This window comes from Lissotriton helveticus, chromosome 12, assembly GCF_964261635.1.
Source record: "Lissotriton helveticus chromosome 12, aLisHel1.1, whole genome shotgun sequence".
Taxonomy (NCBI): domain Eukaryota; kingdom Metazoa; phylum Chordata; class Amphibia; order Caudata; family Salamandridae; genus Lissotriton; species Lissotriton helveticus.
The window spans coordinates 378,196,072-378,222,126 of NC_136073.1; the positions used below are offsets into that span (position 1 = coordinate 378,196,072).

The following is a 26,055-nucleotide window of genomic DNA, read 5'->3' on the forward strand; positions in this document are numbered from 1 at the left end:
TGGAGGACAAATATGGTGTAGGTGAAATGTTCTATGGGAAGAAATGTTGCATGCAGCGTTTCTGATCTCAGGTACCCGTAGGCAACATCTTTGTCTTTTTCTGGACTTTACTTCTGAAACCCTTGCAACAAAGCTATGGGACCTATAGAGATAAAGAAGGCTCTTGACTTGATTGGCTGGAATTGGAGTCTGGGGATGGTAGGGCAAGTAACCTCTACCATGCTGGTATGGAGGGACATAGTGGTAGGGAGCAGGATTCCTTTTTTTATTTGGTTGCTTTTGGTGTATGACCGGCCAAGGAATAAATGCTTAAAATATCTGTTGAACCATCTTCATGATTGCCTGAGGAATGGTTCACTACTTCCATTAGACATGTTGCCACTCTGCACTTAAAAGTGAATGTGAATGGTGTCAAGTGTTTCATTAAGAGCGCTGCAAATAGGAGGAAAAAACCACAAATGATGCAAAAAAGTTCCTAGAAATGTTGTAGCTCTTGATTGTAGGTGACGTTTATTATAGAGGTGAATATCAAGTCACCAAGCTCCATCTGACATCAGGAGGGAGGAATAGGCAAGCAAGAAGAATTCATATGAAATCCAGCAGAGTCTCCATCTACAAGGGATTTAAAATCAGAGGCAAAATAGCAGGAAATGGTCAATGAACCCAATGAAAAATAAGAGAATGAATGCATTGCAACACATTCATCACTTGTAGATGCATTCTTACACATGATTTAGAGGAACTAATATCACAGGAAAAACCCTTCTCTCTTGGTTTGGGAGTCTCAGACGAGTATCCCTGGACATACCATCATTTTGGAAAGACTTGTTCATGCCTCCTTCCTGAAACTCACAGTTCCAGCTAGGCATCTGAAGAAGTAGCCCAAGATTGACACCCTTTGTTTCACCTGGTACTCCGGTGCTCTGCTGCCACCATTCTTTGCCTATGTTCCTTCCACACATCTTGCGGAACACCACTTAAGGTGACCGCAAGACTAGAAAAGCCTGTGGGGTTTTCGCTGCGGCAGCACCCGCGTACATGCTGAGCATGGTGTTCAGCCTCACCCTTCCCAGCTGTGTCCCGAGTACCCCGCCTGGATGCCTGTATCATCTGGTAAGCTTTCTCTGCACAGAAGTAACAGATACTTTGCTTGAATTTGATGGGTCATAGAAAGAGCTCAAGAGTGGGAAGTCATGTAATCTATGCCATGCTGGTGTTCAGAGCCATAGTAGTGTGGGAATTTGAGATTTACTTTTCTTGTTTGATGGCTTTTGGAGGGATCCTCTGCTGGATTTTGCTTGTCTGGATATGAAGTCCTGGTGTGGGTGGTTAGGTGATCTGTACTGCGCTGGTGTTTCACCCTATAGGTGAGTGAGAGTATGAAATGTACTGGTTTTCTCTGCTTGCTTTTGCCAGGATCCTGTGCTCGGCCTGACTTGATGAAAATGGAGCCTGGGGTGCGCAGTCATGGCACCTCTACCATGCTGGTGTTTGGAGTTGCAGTGGTTTGGAAATAATAGGATGTCTTCGATTTCCTTAGGTGCCTTTGGAAGAAGCATGCTTAAATCTGATTTACTTGAGCTGGAGTCCAGGGTTGAGAGTTCATTAGCACACAGGCATTTGGGCCACAGATGCGAAAGAAGGTATCATTTTCTTTTGTTCTGCTATGGTGCCATTCACGTGCAGCATTTCATATTCTTCTGTGGCTCTGAGTTTTCATCGATTTTTATATTTTGTTATCTTTTAATAAACTCTGATAATGTGTTTCTAAGGGTTTCCTGAATCTTTTGGAGGTGTAAACCTCCTCGTCATTGGCTGGTGGGGACGAGAAAGATTTCATGCACAGTGAGTGTTGATTGTGGCAATTTCTAGACTGTGTAGGTCTTTGTTATCTAGTCATCTATTTTCACTTCTGCTGAGGCTCTGAATGTTTAAGTGAATGGACCTGATTTAGAGTTTTGTTGATGGAGAGTACTGGATTGGGATGGCAGGATTACCTCCGCCATCTCGAGGGACCTACACCTGTTAATTTAGCGTGGTCCACTGGCCCTGCAGGCAAATGTGTAGGTTGAAAAGGACCGTCTTCCAAGGCGATTCCTATCAATGTATAAAAAGTTTGAAGAACGTGCTGTCAGACATAATGGCTGGGCGTCAAACTTTTCAAAGGTTTTTTTTCTCCATAATGTGAGTTTGTTTGAGTAAAACCCAAAAATGATGGCCCTAACAATCTGGGAATTTTCCTTCAGGGCATGGGGGTCATTATTTGTTTTCCTGCTCCTTATCGCCAGGTCTTTCCTGGCATTACAAATAGGTAAAAAAGCCTCTACACCATCCATCCTAAATGGGGTGGATGCTGTAAAGTCTTCTTCCAATGGCCTCTACTCTGTGGGGCCGTCAAAGGAGGCATTCCATCTATGGAGCTTACAGATGGTCTGTCGGCAGAATACTGATGATCCACCCCACTCAAAATAGGGTGGGTGGAGCAGGAGTTTAGTGGGCAGGGTATTCTGTTGAATTTACAACCACTCTGCTTCTAATCTCTATCTTTAGCTCTCTTTACTTCATTATCTTCCTCATTCTGTCTTTTTCCTCTATGTCTCTATCTTTCTCTCTTTACTTCAATATTTTGCTCATTATTTCCCTTTCTCCTTCTTATACCTCTCTTTTATTTCACTCTCTCTTTGTACTTGTTTGTTTCTCCTGCTACAGGGTTTGCAAGTAGGCTTGAAGCAGGCAGCAGTGAAATCTGCATGTGTGTCTCTATCTTGAACATGGCGATCAGTGCATAAGTGTTCACCTAAGTACGTGGGTTAGGATCGCCCTGTGGCTTGCTTGACTTGCACCTGCATCACCTACATTTAATCTAGGCATTATCACATACAGGAGCAGACTATGGTGGTCTACAGCTGGATTAACTTATTGCTTGATGGTAGTAGAACTCAATGAAGACCCACAAACACAATGCGTGAACACATCACCACTGCCTTCTGCTGCATTTTTATGAACCTGCTCAGTGCAGACGGGTGATTCTTGGTTGTTCTGTTTCCTCTCCGGTGTCGCCTGCAGTGCTTAATTTGTGCCAGTGGTTGCGGATGTGAGCACCCGCGCTCAGTTTTGGTGCCTATGATTTAATTTTGATGGGCAATGGAAGAGAAAGATAGGAAAACAGTAACAAAGGCAGAGAGAGAAAGGCATGAGGTGGAATCCACACAAGGCATCCTTGGTATTCGGAAACCCTGGCTTTTTTGACAGTGTTGGCGGCGGTCGGCTGAGAAATACTTTGGTTTCATCCACTTTTTGTTAACAAATTAAACAACTGTATCTACCATATTGTTGTGAAGCGCTGGCGTGGTTCACAATTCAAACAAATTGTGACATATACATATAAATAGTGGTACACTGTACAGATGTAATTCATTTTACAGCTTTATGTATTTACCTACAAAGTAGACCTCAACAGTCCAAATGGGCGTCCATTGGCATCCTCTTAATATCTAATTTTACACAAAAATGCTGTCTTCTTCATAGCAGCCTGGAGACCAATTTCTGTCGGAAAAATTGCAAAAATAAGGAAATAAGTGGAATGCCTTTCTTGCCTTTCAGCCACCCTTCTCGCCTCTGGTGCCTATGACAAAACCATTGTTATCTGGAATGTGGACGCGGCATGTAAAAAAGTGACCTTGAAGGTACTGGACTCGTAAAACATTCATTTATTCAATAGGTTCTGTTTTATGTACAGATAGGTTGGATGATGTTGTTTATTTGTGTATTTTATGACCGCAGTAGAATTCATGGTTGCAGGTGGACCATGGGCAAATAAGTGTAATGCATGTGTTTAAAATCATCAGAAAATAATACTCATGGCAACAACAGTAAATCTGGAGTGCTTTCAAGATACATCTGCTGTAGTTGCTATTATGTTGTAAAGAAAGTCACTGCCTGGCCGACCTGCAGTGATTGATAGCGTGGCGTACAGCATTGTTCATTTGATAGCGAAATGGCAATGTTCTTTTTCATAATGGTGCTCTTTATGACTATTGTTTTTTTCACAGTCGTTGATATATTTGTGTGTTTTGCATCCTTCTCAATTTAAAAAAACTTTTTTTATTGTTTTTATTCAGTTTTATTTGTTCACCTTTTGCCAGGTTTCTTAGTTTCTTTTGTCTTTTTTCATTCTAAAATCCGTCTCTTAATAGTAATGCTCCCATCGTGTATCTATTTAACGCTTTGCCTACATTGAGCATCTTTGTTGTATAGGTCTTTTTTACATGAAATACTCCCCCCCAACCAAAACACAAAAAAAACCTACTTTATCAGAATGACTGGCTTTGTGGTGGCTTTCATTTCCCTAGCTTTTGCTTTACAAGTTCCTTGATGAGAAGACAACCACAGGCATTGACGATTGCCCAACATGTTTGCTGGTGACCATTTTGTATTTCTGTACCTTAATCCAGTTCACTTTCACTGCAGGGCCATGAAGATTGGGTGGAAGATATTGCATTGAGCAGTGACAAAAAATGGGTCCTTTCGGCATCGAAGGTAAAACCAAGCTTAAGCATTTGCAACAAACCCTGGTCCTGCTCGATGGTTTTAATGATGGATATTTTGAATCAAGCAGTAGAGGCAGTGGCTTAGCTACACCTTTTGCCACCTGTGGCAGTCCCTGCGTTTGCCGCCCCGTGACAGCTACATGTAAGAGCGAGGGAGGGGTGGGGGTGCTGGCGGCGATCCCTGCATTTTCCGCCCCACGACGGTTGCAGGTAAGAGCGGAGGGGGAGGTGCTGGCGGCTATCCCTGCGTTTTTTGCCCCGCAGCAGCCGCAGGTAAGAGCCGCTCCCAAACTTCGTGCCTCCCGAGGTGGACCAGCCCCCTCCTTGCTGATTAGAGGAGGGAAATATTTTAATGACTGGTCCAAAGTAGCGTATTTTAAACTTCAATCTAAAAAAATTGTTCTTGGTCAACTTCGTTGAAGAAATTATGTAGGCACACTGGTTTTATCTTTTGTTTTTCATCAGTATTTCTCATTAGTTACATTTCCAATTTTGTGTTGCTGAATGAAATATTTTTTCCTCTCAGGTGAATTAGGAATGTTCTTCGTGTTGGCAATGGTTCATATGGAACCCTGGTCCGTTTGTTCTTCCAATCCGTTCCTTGAAGTTGTCACTTGTTTGTTTTCTTTCAACCTATAACCAGATTTCTAATGCCCGTGCGCCACACAATCAAATATTTATCTTCAGAAAAGTTGTGAGAGGCTGGCCTGGTATATGATGTCCACTTATGTAAGTAGGCCCCTTGCACCAGTCCAGACAACCCTTTTGGCGATTTAAGAGCTCTTAGACAACCTTAAAAGGCTCTCTAAGTGATAGCTGTGGAGAGCAGCCTTCAGGCTTAGTTCAGAAGGAGTGTAAATCAGCTTTTTTACCAGAATGCAATTTTATATGTATAGATTAAGTGAAAAAGAACCAGACAATGTATTTATAAAAATATTTATTTATTATATAACACTCACTAATACCTACAAATATCTCCTACCCGGCGATATACACAATGCTCACAATACTTTGCATAGAAATCAAGTAAATAGCACAGAATACACAGTGGACCCCAGGGGGTGACCAAACCATGTACTAAGAAAGTGGTATAAGAACCACGACTCGGGTCAATGTATGTATGTATGTATGTATAGGCATTTATATAGCGCACTACTTACCCGTAGGGTCCCAAGGCGCTTCGACCGCTGCGAAACCCTTCCTGGCTTCCCTGAGAGATGGTCCCTTAATGGGTATCTCCAGGGTGAGACCAGGCATCCCCGGCGGTCTGGTGGGGCCGTTAGTGAAGATGAGGCAAGCTAATGCCCAGAGTTGCCGAGTGTGATCGCTGATCAGAGTGGGCACCGAGGCGAGAGAATTATCGAGTCCGCTGACCATGGTCCAGAAACCTGCCGCGCCGGGAATCGAACCCTGGTCCCGGGCCGTCCTCTGCTCTCGGGTCTGCCGCCTCTAACCAGTGAGCCACACTACTTCACTACAATGTACAATTGTACAAAGACAATGTTGAGAGGACGTAGAAGTGCTGGGGACCCACGGTGAGAGACTAGGAGCCCCAAGGAGATCGTGTGCAGTCTGGGAACACGACTGCGTTCTCTGTACAAATCAATGTGTAAGTTGCAGTTAGAATTTTAAAGATTAAGGACCCTTCCCAGTGGACCCTGAAGAAACCTAGTGGAAGACAGAAGGTTGGAAAGCCTCCCCATCCGTGGATACCCTAGTGCCCACGTTACCTACACCAGGGAGGCCGGGTGTATAGGTGTGAAGTGGTGTCGGAAACCGCCGCCGAACCCAGTGGAGGACTTCAGGAAAGTGCCGCTGCTGGAGAAGGAGAAAGTGTGCGGTGGAATCCAAAGGTGGATTCAGGATGAGAAGTACCTGCAAGTAGAAGGGACAGAGTCTATGTCACTCAGGAGTGACCATGAGATCTGGAAGACGAATGCCCACCGATGTCGGGTGTTGCAGGAGAGTTGACCGTGACCTTGACTCTGCAGCTGTGAGGACCAGGTGATGCTGAGGAAGACCAGGAGCCGTGCACAAGCTGTCCAATGTCAGATGTCAGATGTCGAGAGTTGAGGGGTCAGTGTCCGTAGCGAGCACCAACAAGCCTTGGCAACTGCAAACAATGTAGAAGTCGAAGAAGGTGCAATGTTGAGACCAGCAAGGTCCAGGAGACTCACCACAAGGAACGGAGTCAGGGCAGGCCCCAAGCAATCAGGTGAGCCCAAAAGAAACAAAGAACATTCACCAGGGCATTCCAGAGATATGATTTTTTAAAGAAACAATAAATCACAGCTTTTCACTTCACGCGATAAATCATTGTGATCAACTGAGACTCCTGGTTAAGGGTTAGCCACAACAAGTAACTTGCTAGAAGGGCACTCTCGTGGGGACTAACTCCAATGATGAGTTAGTCACAGGGGCCAGTAAGGAAGTTCTAGTTGAACAGTTACCTCACAGTTATAGCAGTCTCTAGTCCAGATCCAGGGTCTATAGGTGGACCACCATTAAAATCAATGGAATAGTCTTGATGCAAGCGATGCAGATTGGTGAAGATGCTCAAGGATGCTGAGAGTGCAGAACCAGTGTTAGGGGTCTTCCATTGGCCACCCCTTGATCAACAAAACAGAGGGGCGGCTTTGACCTGAGGAGTTGACGTCCCATGAAGTCCGGCTGAAGTCCAGCACACAGGGTTGGACTAGGACATAAAATAGGTCTGGGCACCAAAATAAAAGTGACCATTCATTAGTGAATCATTGGGTCAGTTTTAAACTTGTAGCAACAAGCTGTATAAGAGTTTTGCAAGGTATGGAAGACTGTGTGGATTTGGATTGCTGCAGGCAATGTTCTCTTTTTAATATTGGGGAAATCAAAAGTAAAAACCAGCCCAGCAGACCGTACAGCCGGCACACAAATGGCCAGAAAAATGGCCCACACACTGACCTGTCAGACCAGCTTATTGGGCACTGCCTGGTTGCCCTCTAGCCCAGTCTGACCCTGTCAGCATAAAACCAGTTGCCACTAGTCTTCTGCTCTCTGGTTACAGCAGAACCAATGGTTCCCTTTAAGTTGCAGTAACTTCTGTGCTGGCAACAAAACCGCACTCCGGTGACTTTCCAGGGTCTACGAGGGGCACTTTAACTCACCAGATACTGGGGACTTATAAGTAAGTTAGCTTATTCCAATTGTGGGTGAGCCAATAAGACGTATAACTTTCTAAGGGTCAGTGCACTGGCATTGAGGCGTGGTTGGCAGGACTCATTTCACTTTCAGAGTCAAAAAACCTGCAGCATCAGTTAAAGAATTCAGTGATCATGCAGAAAAAAGGCATTTCCTTACAATGTATTTGTCCCACTTTGGCCATATTAGAAGAGGAGTCTTTTCTTGCAGAAACACGAAGGAACAATTGTTTCATTTGTGTTGTGGGGAAGATATGACTCCTCTTCTAATATGGTTTCTGGTTTTTGTTGAGTCTGAAAAGGAATGTATTAAAATAGGTTTGTGAATCACAGAGTAAAAATAGGAAAGGATCTTCCAGCGTCTGCACAGGATTCAAGCTTCCCATGGTGAGACAGAATACGCATTTATAACCTAGTGCAGAGACTATAATTGTCAAATATCTACGGATTCTCTAAAGTACAAGCAAGTGCAAGAGTGACCTCATGAGAGTGAGAGCATGTGACCTTCAGAAAGTACCAACATTCATAACTAGTTTCTACTGAAGAAGTGAACCCTAAACATCCACGCGTCTGGTGCCACGGCCACCTCACATCGCAGTTCAGAGGCAGGCACTATCAGTTAACAGAGCTATCTTGGGCAGAAATCACTGCTACTTTCTAGGTGTGTCTGGTGTGTGTGCGTGCGTGCGTTTGTGCGTGTGTATGTGTGAAGCTTGCGCTGCTACTGCACCTGTTGCGCTTGTGCTGCTTTTCTACCTGCAAGATGACAAAACCTTTTTGCTATACAAAACCCACAATAATTGGCATGTAAGTCACTTTTATTTCTTTTTAATTAGGATTCATCAATACGATTATGGAATATTGAAAAATGTGAGCGCATTCCTGCAGTGATAGAGAACAAGAAAGCAATGGGCCTAAAAATAATTCAGGTTTGTATTAGTTGGAGCTTAATATTTATTGTTTCTATAAATATCGTTAACAGCTGTTTCATTGTTCAGCGGAACCTAAATTGTTAACGGAGATAACAAGGTGCCAGCAGTGCTTCAAGGTGGGGCGAACAGGAGCCTGCGCCGGAAGTGAGCAGCGGGTTTATTCTTTCATTGCTTTTTAATTAAATATTGAGCATATATCTTACGGACACATTGGTGATGCAAAGCACTTCCCTACAGATTGTCGTCTTCATTTGGGAATGACAGCAATTTCCATACCCTAGCAGAAATGTTTATTTTAAGTCCTTTATAGTCATCTGCTGATATTGAAACTATAATTCTTGAAATGCTTCATACATCACTTCCTACAAAATCATCTCTCCTCATCTCTAGAACTCCACATAGTGATCAACATCTCACATGACACATTACATTTTGTATACTCGATTCGATTCAATACACTTTATTTGGTTTATACCATGTTAGAAACATAAAGGCGTCCTAACAATTGTACAATGGTAAGATATAAATACATATACAATTTCAAACAAAATACATTATTTACAAGGTGAAAAATGTACAATGGATGGCCATATTAAAATCAACCATAATCCTGATTAAATATAAAACAAAGCCTGCCCTATTTAGGATATTGACACTAAGCTATTAAGATTTAAACAGTTAAATGTTATATGGTAGAATCATATTACACATAGCACAATTAGAGGTGATCCTCCATGGGGGACCGTTGTCTAATTGACTGAGGTATATCACTTTCAATGCAAATAATGAGTCCCTAGTATGCAGCACCTTAGAAAGAAACATGGCTTCCCGATGAAAAACTAGACTATCCTTAAGCGCATTCAAAAACTGAAAGGCCTCCTGATAATAAAAGATTCTTATGTTCAGAAAAAGCGATTTAAGATATTGCGTTCTCAGTGAGTGATAGCGTTTATAAAAAAGCGCAATGTGCAACGTTGATTGTTCAAGTCTATTATCATATGGGCCTTTTTGATTTAAAGGGCCCGCCCTTCATTCCTTGGAAAAGGATTTCGAAATCGAGTTAAATAAAATCTGTAGTGGGTGTTATGGATTAACATAAGATACCCAGGCTGAATATTCATTGCCAGGTATCTTCCCACAGAGAACTTGGAATGATCCTACTGGACCCTTTCCTCATGACAAATTGTAAGGATATGCTCCTTAAGGCATTTTTTAGGAAAGCCAATACTATTCTACGGGTGGGACCAAATATCTCCCTCTGTCTAGCGAAGCCCTCCCAGGATGTGCTTTATATGCTTCAGCCAAGGAATTTTACTTTCCTGATCAAGACCCACACAGTCTTTGATAATAGATCTGGTCAAGTGTGTTTCTACTTTAGACCGAACATAATGCCATAACAATAGCCTTTTGGTTTTTAAGAATTCTGAAACAAACCCAAATCACAGTTAGCCATGAAGGATAGTTTTGAGAGAGCACAAGTTTGGAAAAAATGTATAAGTACGCCATATTTACAAGCACGTAGTTAGTTAACATGTACTTTGCACCAGAGTGTTTATATTTAGAAGTGAAATACACCGAGTGTCTTATATTCAGTGGTGAAATGCATAGAATGTTTAAAGTAGAGTAACGATAATCATAACTGTGTGAGACTAATGTAGAAATGTTTGGGATGAATATGAAAACCTCATGTTCTCATGTTAAAGGAATAATGTAAGAGTTGAATGTAACAAAAAACCCAGTATTTTGTGTAGGCCTCATGGCAATTCACAAGCAAATCTAAACGTGCTGCTAAAATAATGTGAGACAAGGTTGACATGGTTCTTTCAAAATGTACTATTGAACTTAGGGTTAAAAGTATATGCTTTATAGATGTGTTATTTTAGAAACGTATGCTAGTTAAGAATGTTTGCTGTTTAAATCAAGTTAACGTTTTAAGAGTGCAGGAACCTGCTGCATGTAAATCAAGTAGGCCAGAGCCGATAATGTCATGTAGTTCAAATCGTCATGTGCTCGTTAGAGGAGAGGTCGTGAGGTGTCCAGTATGAAGCTCTGAGAGTGTTTTATGGCCTAAGATATGGTGAAGTCTGGAATTTGAGGCCCACTGCAGGAAGAGCTGTATGCAGGTGCGAGGGTCCTAATCAGCTCGAATGAAAGGGACTTTGTTCAGTGGCGCCTTGCGCAGGCCTGTAGGAGTTTCCAGGAATTTCAGGGGGTATCAGCGCACTGAAGAAGAAGCCCGGGAACCAAGGTCAACTTTAACGAGGGTCTTCAAGAGTATCATCATGGAGTTTGCCGCGGAAAGATGTACCACGTGAGGGGCGTCCCAAGGGGCGTTTCTATTGGAAATGTGATTTGGTATTAGGGAAAGTGACCCGGGAGGAGAGCAGAGCAGATGATTTTGGGAGCCTAAGGAAGCGGATGGGTAGGCAGATAGGCTGATCAGGAGAGACCCATTATCAGAGAAGAGACAAAGAGAAGTGCGTGATCTTCTTAGGAAGTCACCACGGCTGACACCTAGAGGGTTAAGATCTTGTTAAGTAGGGATGTCATTTAGTATAGTGTAGGGACAGACTAAACTTAATTCTTTTTTCTGTAATGACTTTGAGGTTGCAACTTGTATCCATTTTAGCAACCCTGATGGTATTCGAACTTGTACTTATTATTTTGTTCTTCAGACTCAGACTATTCAAGAAGTTCATGTTCATAGTGATTCCGATATACCTGTTGAATCTCATTTTGAGAAGTTTGTATCTTCAGTTATCTTTGACTTTATATTAAATCTTTAAAACTTAATTTTGGTCAGTGGTCATTTAGAGTGGTGTAAGTTCTTAAATTGATTGTTTACCTCGAGATTACCTTTTACTCAAGACAGGTACCAACGATTCAGTCGACAGGAAGAAGGGATTTGGCAAGATAATTAGTAACCAGTAATCCCGCGTTAGCAGTTGGTAGCAGAGTGAGGATGATTATCTTCTTGAGGAAGGTAATCTAGAGAGGTTAGTTACCCCAAGGCCCGAGACGTCGAGAGACGAGCAGCGGAAGAATCGTGTGCCGAAAGGTGCAGACGGTGCGAGAAAAGCAGCAGTATCGGAGAGTGAGTATAAAAAGGGTCATGCGTGAACAGATTGCGGTGTTTTGTGTTGTATTTGTATTGTAATGTCTTGCGGAGTGGAATGCCTGTAGTGTGAATGAGAGAAGGTTGTGAGCGCGCGCAACCTGGTAAACTGGTAACCTGGTAAACGGGTGTACTGGTGAAATCTTAAGTTCAGGCCAGAGCTTAAGTGGTTTTGGGTGTATCGAACATCCAGGGTAGTTGTCGACCATAGTACGGAGGTCACGAGGTACCATTGACCGCCGTGGATCCAAGATAGGGGGAGTGTAAGAGTGAGTGTATGAGTAACGGACGCTGGTCGAAAGTTACTGCGTGTGAGTAACCTATCGGAGAAGGCGATTGTCTGGAAGTAAACGGAAAGACATTTCGCCAAGTTAGGGGGACAACTACAGAAAGACTGTGGGCGTACAGTCAAAGAAAGGTGATCGCTTGGACGGAAGTAATCATTTTTCAGTGTATGAATGGGATGCGTGCATGACCGAGGAGACGAGCTGAGAAAGGAGGGGAACTGCTGCGAAGGGGGACGGGTGACGTCGGCTAGAGCCGCGCTGTGATTGAGCGGTTGGTGTGACGTTAGCTAGAGCCGCGCTCTGGTTGGGCGGCTAGAGTGACGTCGGAGGAAAGCCGCGTACGGATAGGCCAGTTAGTGAGAACGGCGCCGAGATTGGTGGAATATCATCAGGAAGTAAACAAACGCGGAGAAAAGAGAAATCATGAAGTGTTTTAAGTGTTTGAAAGGGATTTTTAAACGTAAACGAAGTGAACATTATTACGGGGAAGAGGCTCCCCCAGAGGGTACGCCAGCTCATTATATGGCAACGAATGTTGGGCTGCATACGATATTGTGGATTGGGGCTTGGAATAAGCTTACGGAAGGAAATGAGGAAATGCAGTTCCCAAAGTACGGAACGTTTAAGTTAGAGGTGTTACATCGGCTAAAAGCAACCATGTCCTCATTGAAACCTTCACCTAGACCAACACAGTTTGAGGCTCTTAATGCATGGATTAAGGCTGCACACGACCGAAATTTGAACAGGCGTCAACAAAGGCTGACGCGATCGGTAAGGGCAGTGCGAGATTCCAAATGGGATGAGGAGGAAAAGCGTTGGAGGGTGCAGACTATTGAGGTGGAGAAAATGTATCCGATGAGGGAGGTGTCAGGAGGAGGAAACCTCATGGAAGAAGACGAGGAAAGCGAGTCGGAGGACAATCTGATAAACAGATTGTTAATGGATAGACCACCTCCGAGAGTGGGATTGATAGAAGATAGAGGGCTCGCAAGGGAAGATGGGAATGAGATAGAGGGGTATACACCACTCCCTATATCGGAATGGACACCTAGCAAAGGCGGAGAAACACCTCCAAACAACACTGTACAGAGTGTAGTGGGAAGGTTTGTGGTGCAGAAAACGCCAACCACAGAAAGGGTTGAGTCTGTGGGATTGCCAGACGCTCTTCAAGTGCCTGTTACCATAGGACCCATAGTTTCGATCTATAATTCTGAGAGGGATAGAGGGGAACAACAAAGGCAATTGGATAGGGAAAGGATTGAGATGGAAAGGAGGAATAATGTGACGAATGCATGGAAACAATTACCAGGTTCGGTAACGTGGAACACCCCATTAGACACAACTGTCGGTCCCAATTCAGAACAGGGAGGTCCGAGAGGACCAATGGATCTAAGGGGACCGCGGCCAAGATCTTTTTCAGAGTTAAGAGCTGATTTGAGGGAATGGGACGGGTCCATAGTATCTCCGAGTAACAGGACAAGAACGGAACCAGAGTGGGAAAGCAGGGGTAACGGAACTGTATCTCATTGTGGGGCCAGCGAGAGTAGTCAGGGCCGGGAAGGCCAAAGTCAAGAGAATAGAGGGGATGCAGGTCCTACAAATCAGAGAGAACAGTCGGAACAAAATACTAGGATTGTAGAATGTGAGGAAATGTCCCGTCTTTGGGGGAACGGAGGAGATGAGGCGGTACGGAATTTTCAGAATAGGTTTAGGTGCCTTCATCATACGCTTGGGGAAGACGTTCAACATTGGAGAAAGGAGAACAGCGATAGGTCCCGCCACGCCTCGAATACTCAGGAAGCACAGGGAAGTAGGGAAGAAAGAGGGAGTAAGAGAACCTCTTATCCTCAATCCCGTGAAACTAGCCAGGATGGAGAGAGAGAGGCTGGGAGGCATGAAGGAGTGTTTCACCACCCACCCCGAGAAGACGGAAAGGCATGGGACTTAGAGAGATGGGAACAGGGGAGGACTCCCTATAATTCACCAATACCTAAACGTAGATCTCGGAGCTGGGATGGGAGAGATGCGGATGGAGGAGCTAAATTGAGTGTCTTGAAAGCTGAAATAAAGGCAAAAAGGCTTGATGTTACCAGTTTAAAGTCAGATGTAGATGAGATAATAGATGGAACATTGCCTTTGGAGAGGATAGAATTGTATGAACAGGATGAGTTATTGTTCATGGCAAAGGATATTACTAGGAAAGCTAGAGCGGTTCATGAAAAACTGACCGATTTGGCAGACAAGTATGCCGTGGATTTGTCTAGGACAAGGGCATTACAGAGTAACCACAGATTACAGTACGCAGACCAAGATCTAGATGAGAAGAGAACTGCTGGATTAAAAACACACATAAGAGAGCTGGTAACAGGGATAAGAGTGTGGAGAGAACTGGATAAATGGGAAGAAAGGTGGTCGAAAAAGGGCACAGTTAGGCGAAGTACAAATGTGATGACCCCTGAGGGAAGGGTAATGCAGATGGAGGCATTCCCTTTGCGAGAAATATCAAATGGAAATTATGTACATGTGCCCTGGAGTAGAGGAGACTTAGCCGCATTTACCAACTCATTCCCGAAGTTGCGGGACAACCCAGTCGAGTGGTATAAGCAGGTAGAGAGGTTTGTTAAAATTTCGAAAGTATTGTGGATAGATTTGAACACGTTGTTTGACATTGTGGTCCCATCTGATCTGTGGACCCCTTGTAAGACTAGTGTCGAATGGCCAAATGCTGAACCATTGAGAGATGTTCGAACTAATGGACCATCTGAGATAGTCATGCGAAAGTATGAAAGGGTAATAGCATGGCTGAAAGATAAGGTACCACCACAGGATATAGATTGGGTAAAAATAGACCGAACAAGGCAGCAACCCAAGGAGACAGTTCACGAGTTTTATGAAAGATTATTGAAAACATTCAAGCAATACAGTGGACTAGATGTAATGGATCCCAAAGACATAGGGCAGTTCGTGTCAAAGTTTGTATTGGGGTTGAGACCTGATATTTGTTTGATGATACAGCAACATTTAATCTGTTGGCAGAACAAACCACTAGATGAGATTTTACGATATGCGAGGTACTGCAGTGACGAGATAGATTCTAAAGCCAAGAATCTAAAGGAGAAATTGATGGTGGTGCAAATGCAGTCCGCTGGGAAGGGTGGCCAGCAGAAGCAGGGGATGGGACGAAAACCAAATGGTCAGAACAAAGATAATGAAGAAGGGCAGAGACCTAGGATAGACTTTGCCACTTTAAAGAAAACGACAAAGTGTCATCTGTGTCACCAGGTGGGGCATTGGCGACGCGAGTGTCCCTTTAACCCTGAAAACGGAGAGCAAGAAGTAGAAGAGCAGGTCCAAGAAGACACAGTGCAAAAAGTGACAGTCCCAAGCAGTAAGGTGGCCAAAGGGGGGACTTCGGCTCCACGGGCCCAATTCCCACAGCCACCGAAGATAGCAGCTGGAGGAAAGGTCTTTAAACAAATGCCTCTGTTTATCGAGGAAGAGAAATGTTATTACATTGATCCATTGACAGGACAACGGGTGAGCAGTGAAGAAGACTGTACCCTCGGGGCAGTTCTAGAAGTGGATCAGAGAGGGCCATTTGTTGAGGCAGAAGTGGCAGGGTGTCCCACTACGTTCTTAGTGGACACTGGGGCTACTCGTTCAACTCTGAGATCAGCGGTGGTTCCAGACTTGCCGATGTCAGGGGAAACGATTCAGGTGGTAGGAGTCGCAAATAAAAGAATGACTAGTCCCTTGACAGAACCAGTGTCTGTGAAAATTGGAAACCACATGAACGAACATCAGTTTGTGGTTTGTGACTCGAGTCCGGTATGTCTGTTAGGTAGGGATTTGTTGTGCAAATTGAACTGCACCATATACTGCACCCCACAAGGAGTGGAGGTACAGACTACCGACGATGATGCTACCTTTAAGGTGGCCAATTCAAAATTCTGTGTAGAACTATATCCTACTCTGACTGTAGAAGATCTTCCACAAGACTTAAGAGATGCAGTGGCGACAGAGGTGTGGGATTTCACAGGAGAAGATATAGGATTGATTAAAGGGGTAGAACCGGTAAAAATTCTGGTAAAACCAAATGTTGAGTTTCCAAGAACGCCTCAATACAAATTGTCCCAGGAAACGATTGCGGGAATAAAGCCTGTGATCGAGTCAATGATACAGCAGGGAATACTGAAGGAAATTGTGGGCAGTCCTTGTAACTCCCCGATTATGGGTTTGCAGAAACCTAGTGGGAAGTTTAGGATAGTTCAGGATTTACGAAAGATTAACAACATAGTCGTTTCATGTTGTCCCGTGGTACCGAATCCATCAGTAATATTGTTTCAAATACCATGTCAAGCAGAATGGTTCACAGTGATAGATCTTTGTCAGGCTTTCTTTTCAATCCCATTGGATGAAGAGAGCAGGTACCTTTTTGCGTTTAAAATGGAAGATCGCGTTTTAACATGGTGTCGAATTCCACAAGGATTCACAGACAGTCCATCCATCTTTAATCAGTTGTTGAAAAAGAATCTTGAGAATCTAGTACTGCCACAGAACTCGGTTCTGGTACAGTACATAGATGACCTACTTGTTGCGTCAGAAACAGAGGAAGCTTGTAAAGTAGATTCAATTGCCTTACTGAATCATTTAGCTGAAAATGGACATAAGGTATCTCCGAGCAAGTTACAGTATTGTCTGACAGAAGTACAGTATCTAGGGCACAGGTTAGAAAAAGGGAAACGTAAGGTGTCCCCAGAGAGGATTGAGGCGATAATGAAAATGAATGCGCCTACAACTCAGAGAGAGGTTAGAATGTTCCTAGGAATGGTGGGTTACTGCCGACAGTGGATAGTTAACTTTTCACTGAAAGCAAAGCCCTTACAGAAACTGACGCACAAGGAGGTGAGTGATCCGGTACCATGGGATGAAGAATGTCTGGTGGCGTTTTTACAGCTGAGGGACGATTTATGTCGTGCTCCGGCTCTGGGAATGCCAGATTATGAAAAGTCGTTTTCACTCTATTGCTGTGAGAGAGAGGGATGTGCTTTGTCAGTCTTGGCACAGACCCACGGTAATGCCCGTAGACCAGTTGCATATTTTTCGGCTACATTAGATCCAGTAGCCGCAGCGTTGCCCGGATGTCTCAAATCCGTTGCTGCAACGGGTGTCAGCATTGAAAGGAGCGAAAGTATTGTAATGGGACATCCAGTAGTGGTGTATGTACCGCATTCAGTTGAATTGTTAATGACCAGGACGAAGACGCAGCATCTGACCAATAGTAGGCTCACGCGTTATGAGCAAGTTATACTTGCCGCAGAAAACGTGACTCTCAGGAGATGCTCTGTCTTGAATCCTGCTACTTTGATGCCATTACCTACTGTAATAGAAGGCGAAGGATGTGAAGACCACGATTGCCTTGATGTGACTGAACTATGCACGAAACCCAGACCAGATATAGTGGATGAGCCATTGTCTGACCCCGATGAAATTTATTTTGTTGATGGCTCATGTTTAAGAGACGATACTGGTCGGTTAAGAGCAGCTTATGCTGTTTGTACCATTACTGGAGTTGTGGAAGCCGCTTGCCTGGAAGGAGTACATTCCGCACAGGTAGCAGAGATTATTGCCCTAACTCGTGCCTGCATAGCAGGAAATGGAAAGAGAGTCACCATCTACACGGACAGCCAATATGGTTTCGGTGTGGTTCATGATTTCGGGCAGTTGTGGTCTCAGAGGGGTTACATGACCTCCTCTGGTTCGCCCATTCGAAATGGAGAATTTGTGAGATTGCTGATAGAAGCATTACAAGGTCCTGTTGATATTGCAGTGGTGAAGTGTGTAGCTCATACTAAGAATACAGATTTTGTGTCACAAGGTAATAGATATGCTGATGAAGTCGCACGCTATTGTGCGGAACAAAGTTATTCTTTCTCAAAGGTGGAAATAGAAGGTGCAGAAGAAAAGACTGAATTAAGTATGATGTTAGAAACTGTAGACACTTGGGAGGATTTAAGAATAATGCAGGAGAACGCACCTGAAAAAGAGAAAAAGGCATGGGAAATAGCAGGCTGTGTGCGAAGTGAAATGGATTTTTGGGTTTCAGCAGATGGGAGAGCTGTGTTACCTGAAGAATTAGCTAATCCCATGGCGAGAGAAATACATGGTCCAGTACATCTAGGAAGGGATGCTATGATGAGAGTTTTTAGGCAGACTTGGTATTGCCCGAAATTCAGAATAGCAGCAGAATCAGTATGTAAGCGATGTGTTACCTGCCAACAACTGAACGTAGGCAAACGAACACCAGTCACACTGAGTCACATTGGGAGGTCAGGGGGGCCTTTCAATAGAATGCAACTAGACTTCATTGAAATGCCAAGAGTCAATCGCCTTCGGTATGTGTTGGTGATTGTATGCGTATTTTCCAGATGGGTTGAGGCATACCCTACACGTAGGTGCGATACACTCACAGTGGCTAAATTGTTGCTCAGGGAGTTGATACCGCGCTTCGGGGTGCCTGCCTCTTTGGAATCGGACAGAGGAAAACATTTTAACAGCGAAATAGTGAAGATGTTGTGCTCCACGCTGAATATCGATCAAAAGCTGCATTGTAGTTATCGACCAGAGGCTTCAGGAATTGTGGAACAAGTGAATGGCACTTTGAAGAATAGATTGGCTAAAGTAGTGGCATCCACATCTTTGAGTTGGCCAGATGCTCTTCCATTGGTGCTCATGAGCATGCGCAGCACGCCTGATAGGAGGACAGGTCTTTCTCCCCACGAGATCCTGATGGGGAGGGCCATGAGACTTCCTACAGTTCCAACTACTGCTCTATTGAATATTACAGATGATCTGATCTTGGATTATTGTAAAGGACTGTCTGACGCCATCCATTCTGTGTCCCTTCAGGTGCATGCGGCTGAAGTTCCAACAGCGAGGAACCTGTGTCATGACCTGAACCCAGGGGACTGGGTCCTGGTTAAAAAACACGTCCGGAAGAACTGCCTAGATGTTCGCTGGCGTGGGCCCTTTCAGGTAATCCTGATCACGAACACCGCGGTGAAGTGCGGGGGGCTGCCAAATTGGATCCATGCATCCCATACTAGAAGAGTTCCAGCACCTCTAGAAGGAACAGCTCCCATCCCAGACGAAAGCCCGGAAGTGGAAGAAGAGTCGCAAGAAGGGATTGAGGCAGCTGAGGAGGTGTCGGAAGAAGTTGGGAACGCATCGGATTCAGAAGAAGAGCGAAGGCAGGACGGCAGTGAGACAGAAGACGCAACTGAAGGAGAGAGCAGAAGTGAATACGACTCAGACTCAGATCCGTATCGGAGCGATCAAGAACCAAGTGGGAGGACAAGGAATAGGAGAATAAGGCTTGGAGCTGCCACTTGGCCAACAAGAAGAAGAAGGCTAAGTTTGAGGTCGGCCCAAGAAGAAACGCTTACTCCTATATCCGAAGACTCAGATCCAGAAGAAGATATCCAGGATCAAGCCGAGGAGGGTCTTAGAAGATCAAGTAGAGTGCGAGTGCCTAGCAGAAGATACTCTACTCCCGACTGGACCTACCTTGTTGCAGATGTCTGGGAGACACAGAACAGGGAGGATCAGGGAAGTGGAACTGATCAGAACTGACCCGATCATCACAGTGCAAATAAAGTTTCTACTGCCAGGAGCGGAGACCGAAAGGTTGCTGACACTCAACATCGTTCATCCTGCTCTCCTGAGTGGAATAAGAAAATTGCTTTTAGAGACAGTTGAGTTTCCAGTTTGCTGTTCACGATATCCAATATTGGAGGGAACTCTTCTTCGTTTGGAAATGCTTGAACGAGTAGTAGAATTGCTAGGAGTGCTTATTGTTGTGGACTAAAACCATACTACGAATGTCTTCAAAGGGGTGCAGATCTGGAAAAGTGAAGAAAGTGATCTTGATTAGAACGGACCCCTTTGTAATTGTGGATATAGAACTGATAGTACCAGGATTAGAAATTGAAAAAACGCTAACTCTCAATTTCGTCCGTCCACTTGTCTTGAGCGAAATAAGGAGAATAATCCTAGAAAAGGTTGACTTTCCATGGTGTGGTACGAATTGTCCAGAACCTGAGGGAATGATACTTCGGATGGACATTTATGAAGAAGTAGTGTTACTCCTTGAGTCATACATAACTTCAGACGAAAATAAGACTTTTGAAAAGAAATTGTAAACTTGTTGCAAGATAACCTAGCGCCGAGTGGAAGAAGAAAAGTGATAGGGGTTTCATTTTAGTGGATGGAGAAGGGCTAGGGTTGTCTATATTACTGGACTTTGAACTGTTTTGCGGAAACAAATTGTCAAGCTTCCAAGTGTTTCAAGAAAGACATTGCAAGAGAGAAAGACTTTGTTTGAAAAGAAGAGGAAGTGAATGCTGGAAGATAGTCGAAAACTACACTGTTTGAGAACATGGAGGCTGGCAACCCGAACCGCAGGGCAAAATGTATAGCTGTTACATTTTTAGGAGTAGTGGTTTCTCTTATAATTTTAGTGGTAACTGTTTCATTCCTAGCGGGACACGAAGGGGATGGAACCACAGTTAAGGAGAAGGGAAACATCAATGAGAAAGACAAAGCGTTGTTAGATGCAGAAGTAAAAAGGTTACACATGGATGAATCACAGGGGAATTACAAGTCAAATGCTTATGCTAAGTTGCTTTATGAATATGTTGATGCCATGGAGGTAAAGGACTGCTATGTATGTATGCAGTTACCAATTTCGGTGGAGGAGGGTATCAAATACCATCATCTCCCGTTGACATATGGAATAACGTGCAGTTTATTGTTAAGTATGTTTTATGGACGAGACGGATTTGAGTATTACTTCTCGAATTTCGACTCGACATTGCCAGAGGTTCCGAATTTCAAGCATTTGAACAAATGGGACTATTACAAAAGCGAAGACAGGTTACACAAATGGTTTATTCCATGGAGAACGTTAGATACTTCACATGCTCGAAACAACAATCTGACTTGTCAAATATCAGAAGTTGAGAAAAAGTTTATAGCTCAGGTAGATACTAGATACAGAAAGCAGAAGGCATTGAAGGCATCAGGACAAGGAGAAACAGATTGGACCAAGGAGGAAAGGGCACAACAACGAAAAGGTAGTATTGGTCCAATTGCTTTGGATAAGGAGAAACGGGGGAAACTGTGCATTCACAGGAGTTACTCCTACTATGAAAACGTTTATGTAGGACAAGTCAATTGCGAACATGCTTTTCAATTGGAGTACTACTCTAAGAACTTCATGAAAGGGATGCAAGCAATACCAAATGTATATTTTGTATGTGGAAGATATGCCTATGTGAAGTTACCAGATAATTGGTACGGATCATGCTATCTGGCTGTTGTCTTCCCTAAAATATATCATGTTGAGAATTTAGACACGCCTAAGAAAGAAATATCAACTAGATGGAAGCGAGGGCTGGGTGCAGCAGAAGTAATCGGAGATGTAATAGGTGCTGCATTCCCTTTCTTAGGATTGATAATGAATGACATTAAGATCAGGAGGTTAGCTACAGTCGTAGATAGACTGTCTGCCAGTACTGCAAGATCCTTGATGCTGATAGAGGGAGAGATGCAATCGATTAGGGCAATGGTTCTTCAGAACCGACTTGCTTTAGATGTTCTGTTAGCAAAAGAGGGAGGAGTCTGTAGGGCCTTGAAGGTCCAGGAATGTTGTACTTACATTCCAGACAATTCAAAGCCTCTAGAGAAGTATATACAAAACATCACTGCCATACACTACGAAATTGAGGACCTGGCAAAGGTAAATGTGTGGGAAAAAGTAGGCCATGGAATGGGTAAAGTTGGAAGTTGGTTTGCCAACTTAGGAAAGGGTATCGTTTGGTACATATTGAAGCCCATCATCATAGTAGTGATTTGTGTAATCACTTTGTGGGGATTGGTGCGTTTGTATCAATGGTATAGAGCAAATAGGTTACAGAGAGCTATGAAGAAACAGGAAGAAGAGTTGACAGCGATGCAGGACACTCAATATAAGAGTCTGAAAGCATTAGAGAGTATGAAAAGAAGTGGTACTGTCCTGACTTCACTTTAAAGGTTCTACATTTTTAGTGTCATGGTGATGATGACCCCTGAAGGTCATCAAAGGGGGGACTGAGAGAGCACAAGTTTGGAAAAAATGTATAAGTACGCCATATTTACAAGCACGTAGTTAGTTAACATGTACTTTGCACCAGAGTGTTTATATTTAGAAGTGAAATACACCGAGTGTCTTATATTCAGTGGTGAAATGCATAGAATGTTTAAAGTAGAGTAACGATAATCATAACTGTGTGAGACTAATGTAGAAATGTTTGGGATGAATATGAAAACCTCATGTTCTCATGTTAAAGGAATAATGTAAGAGTTGAATGTAACAAAAAACCCAGTATTTTGTGTAGGCCTCATGGCAATTCACAAGCAAATCTAAACGTGCTGCTAAAATAATGTGAGACAAGGTTGACATGGTTCTTTCAAAATGTACTATTGAACTTAGGGTTAAAAGTATATGCTTTATAGATGTGTTATTTTAGAAACGTATGCTAGTTAAGAATGTTTGCTGTTTAAATCAAGTTAACGTTTTAAGAGTGCAGGAACCTGCTGCATGTAAATCAAGTAGGCCAGAGCCGATAATGTCATGTAGTTCAAATCGTCATGTGCTCGTTAGAGGAGAGGTCGTGAGGTGTCCAGTATGAAGCTCTGAGAGTGTTTTATGGCCTAAGATATGGTGAAGTCTGGAATTTGAGGCCCACTGCAGGAAGAGCTGTATGCAGGTGCGAGGGTCCTAATCAGCTCGAATGAAAGGGACTTTGTTCAGTGGCGCCTTGCGCAGGCCTGTAGGAGTTTCCAGGAATTTCAGGGGGTATCAGCGCACTGAAGAAGAAGCCCGGGAACCAAGGTCAACTTTAACGAGGGTCTTCAAGAGTATCATCATGGAGTTTGCCGCGGAAAGATGTACCACGTGAGGGGCGTCCCAAGGGGCGTTTCTATTGGAAATGTGATTTGGTATTAGGGAAAGTGACCCGGGAGGAGAGCAGAGCAGATGATTTTGGGAGCCTAAGGAAGCGGATGGGTAGGCAGATAGGCTGATCAGGAGAGACCCATTATCAGAGAAGAGACAAAGAGAAGTGCGTGATCTTCTTAGGAAGTCACCACGGCTGACACCTAGAGGGTTAAGATCTTGTTAAGTAGGGATGTCATTTAGTATAGTGTAGGGACAGACTAAACTTAATTCTTTTTTCTGTAATGACTTTGAGGTTGCAACTTGTATCCATTTTAGCAACCCTGATGGTATTCGAACTTGTACTTATTATTTTGTTCTTCAGACTCAGACTATTCAAGAAGTTCATGTTCATAGTGATTCCGATATACCTGTTGAATCTCATTTTGAGAAGTTTGTATCTTCAGTTATCTTTGACTTTATATTAAATCTTTAAAACTTAATTTTGGTCAGTGGTCATTTAGAGTGGTGTAAGTTCTTAAATTGATTGTTTACCTCGAGATTACCTTTTACTCAAGACAGGTACCAACGATTCAGTCGACAGGAAGAAGGGATTTGGCAAGATAATTAGTAACCAGTAATCCCGCGTTAGCAGTTTCTGATGTGGATTGGGGTGCTGCTAGGAGTCTTATTAGTAACTTATTTTAATGTGTTTGGATTGTTCCATTACCCCCCGGATACCTGCTTCATATGAAGCGGCTGAAATTGATTTGGCGTTATATAAAAGAAGCAGCTCTCTGATAGGTTAAGAGCCTAATTTAGAGGCAAACCTAAAAGGGCCTTCATTGGTACTTGTCATGTTGAATATAAAACTTACTCTATGGTGCTTCAGTCCACTTTAGAGGAGAACTGGATTCCTAGATAATAAATGTGTTGGTATATTGTATTTTGCTCCCCTTGACAAAAAAAGGTGTTACCCTTTTCTCTCGTTTGACCACAACTCATAGTAAAAGATTATGCTATTTTTATTTGTAAATCTCTCTCTTTCATGGAATTTGTAAAGGAGTGAATACGTTTTTGCAGACTAGTAGGTGTAAGCGCCAAGATTGCAGCACCGTCTGCGTACAAAAGCACTGGTATTGGCCGCCTTCCTATTCTGTGGGTATCGACACCTCCCCAATGTAGATTATCGTCTTCCCCATTTATATATAAAGAGAAGAGGAAGGGCGCTATCACACATCCCTTCTGTACCCCTCTCCTTATATTAATAGGTGTGGTCAATTCACCCCCAGTCAAAGCGGACTTTGGCAGGAAGGTTACTATACAAGTAAGAGAGGAGCATAATAAATTCTCTTGGTGCCCCCAGTTGTTGCATATCGGCCCAAAGTTTGTTATGATTAACCAAATCAAAAGCACAACTTAAATCAATATAGCACAAATATATAGAAACTTCTTTAGCATGGGCATATTTCCCCATCAAAAGATTGAGATTGAGCGCCTGCTAAACAATCCCCAGCCCTTTCTCGAAGCCGTATTGGGCATTCATTAAAATATTGTTTGCTTCAGCCCAGGCTTCCAATCTCTCTGAGAGCCCTCACCAATAATTTGGCTGAGGAGTCAAGTACAGAGACTGGTCGATAACATTTAGGGTCATGTCTTGAACTCTTCTTGAAAACTGGTATTATAAATCAAAAGGCCGATGATTGTGGTAATTGACCTGCTAATGCTGCGCTTAAAACCTTAGTCATGAACGGGGCCTAAATGGCCATCTCTGAAGGCTTGTATGTGTTCACTGGGACCCCGTCGGGGCCAGGTGCCTTCCGCCTGGGCCTTTTATCTAGCGCCCTTACCACCACCTCCAGGCTAAAAACCCTATCTGTTGGGGGAGTAGCCACAGGGATTTCTGTAACTACTTCTATATCATTAGTCTGAGAGAAAAATCAGACAAAAGTGCTCCACCCACTGTAAGGGGTGATAGATGATTTTAGGTCAAGTCTTGCACCTTTGGAGAACAAGGGGGCATTAACTATTCTCCAAACATGAGGATATCCCACTTTCGGCAGCTTTTACTAAATCCTCCCATGCGTTCTCTTGCAGTTCCTTCTTCCTGTTCCTTATAGGCAGTTTTTATATTTTAATCTAGCTCCCTGGACAATTATGGGATCCTAGGGCGCTGGTTTAAGAGGTTGATAAGAATGTTCGTGCTTTTGTGCACTGATGGTTAAAACAGCCTGTTATATCCCTCTTTTGTCCCTTTGATCTCTGAGCCAGTATTTGGCTGATGGATGGAGATATGGAATTATGAGCTTCCATTGTCTCCTTATGATTGTTGACTTGTGCCAGGCCTGCATAAAATGCTCCATATTCCTAGCTGATAAGACATTTAAAAATCTAGAGTGGTTGACCCATGCCTATTTCATTTTAATGCCATTCAGGCCGATGGAAGCAATATTGTTGAATTTACCAATCTCAAGGTATAGAGGAGATCTCATATTGAGCTTTAGAACAAGCTGATTATGTTGCTTATGCAATTAGCTCCCACTTCGAAGTCCTGTAAAATTATTCTATCACTATCTGAAATGAGGGGAAAAAACAATGTTGCTATTACATCCTCTTCCTATGAAAGCTGGTAGCTGAAATTGGGAGTTCAACCAATAAGATTCTACAATTTTCAAATTATATTTTAGTATTAAGTCATTATGTCCAGATGTAGGTAATCCAGAAATACCGAGTCCTTAATAGCGAATTTTACTGATTCGTTATTAAGGACTCGGTATTTCCGATGTACGTAAGGAATCGGTAAAAATTACCGAATCGGTATAAATCGATAAAAAATAGCGATTTCGGAATGGATCGGTAAAAAGAAATGACGAGTCCCTACTACTGAAACGTTAATACCGAATCGGTAAATACCGATTCAGTAATTTAAAAATTCGGTAATTGTGGAATCAGCCAATCCTGTGCATCCCCATTACCTCCTAACCAGGAAGTGGCCACACCCAAGCAGCTGAACTGAACCT

General features: G+C 43.4%; 1 protein-coding gene across 1 annotated transcript in view; it reads left to right on the forward strand.

The window, feature by feature from the left end:
- Positions 1-26,055, forward strand: part of WDR88 (WD repeat domain 88) — a 390,999-nt gene that overhangs the window by 353,621 nt on the left and 11,323 nt on the right. Inside the window, exons 8-10 of the mRNA XM_078671635.1 lie at positions 3,604-3,686; positions 4,471-4,539; positions 8,563-8,655. Of these exons, the coding sequence (XP_078527761.1) occupies positions 3,604-3,686; positions 4,471-4,539; positions 8,563-8,655 (245 nt within the window). The remainder of the gene's footprint in view (positions 1-3,603; positions 3,687-4,470; positions 4,540-8,562; positions 8,656-26,055) is intronic.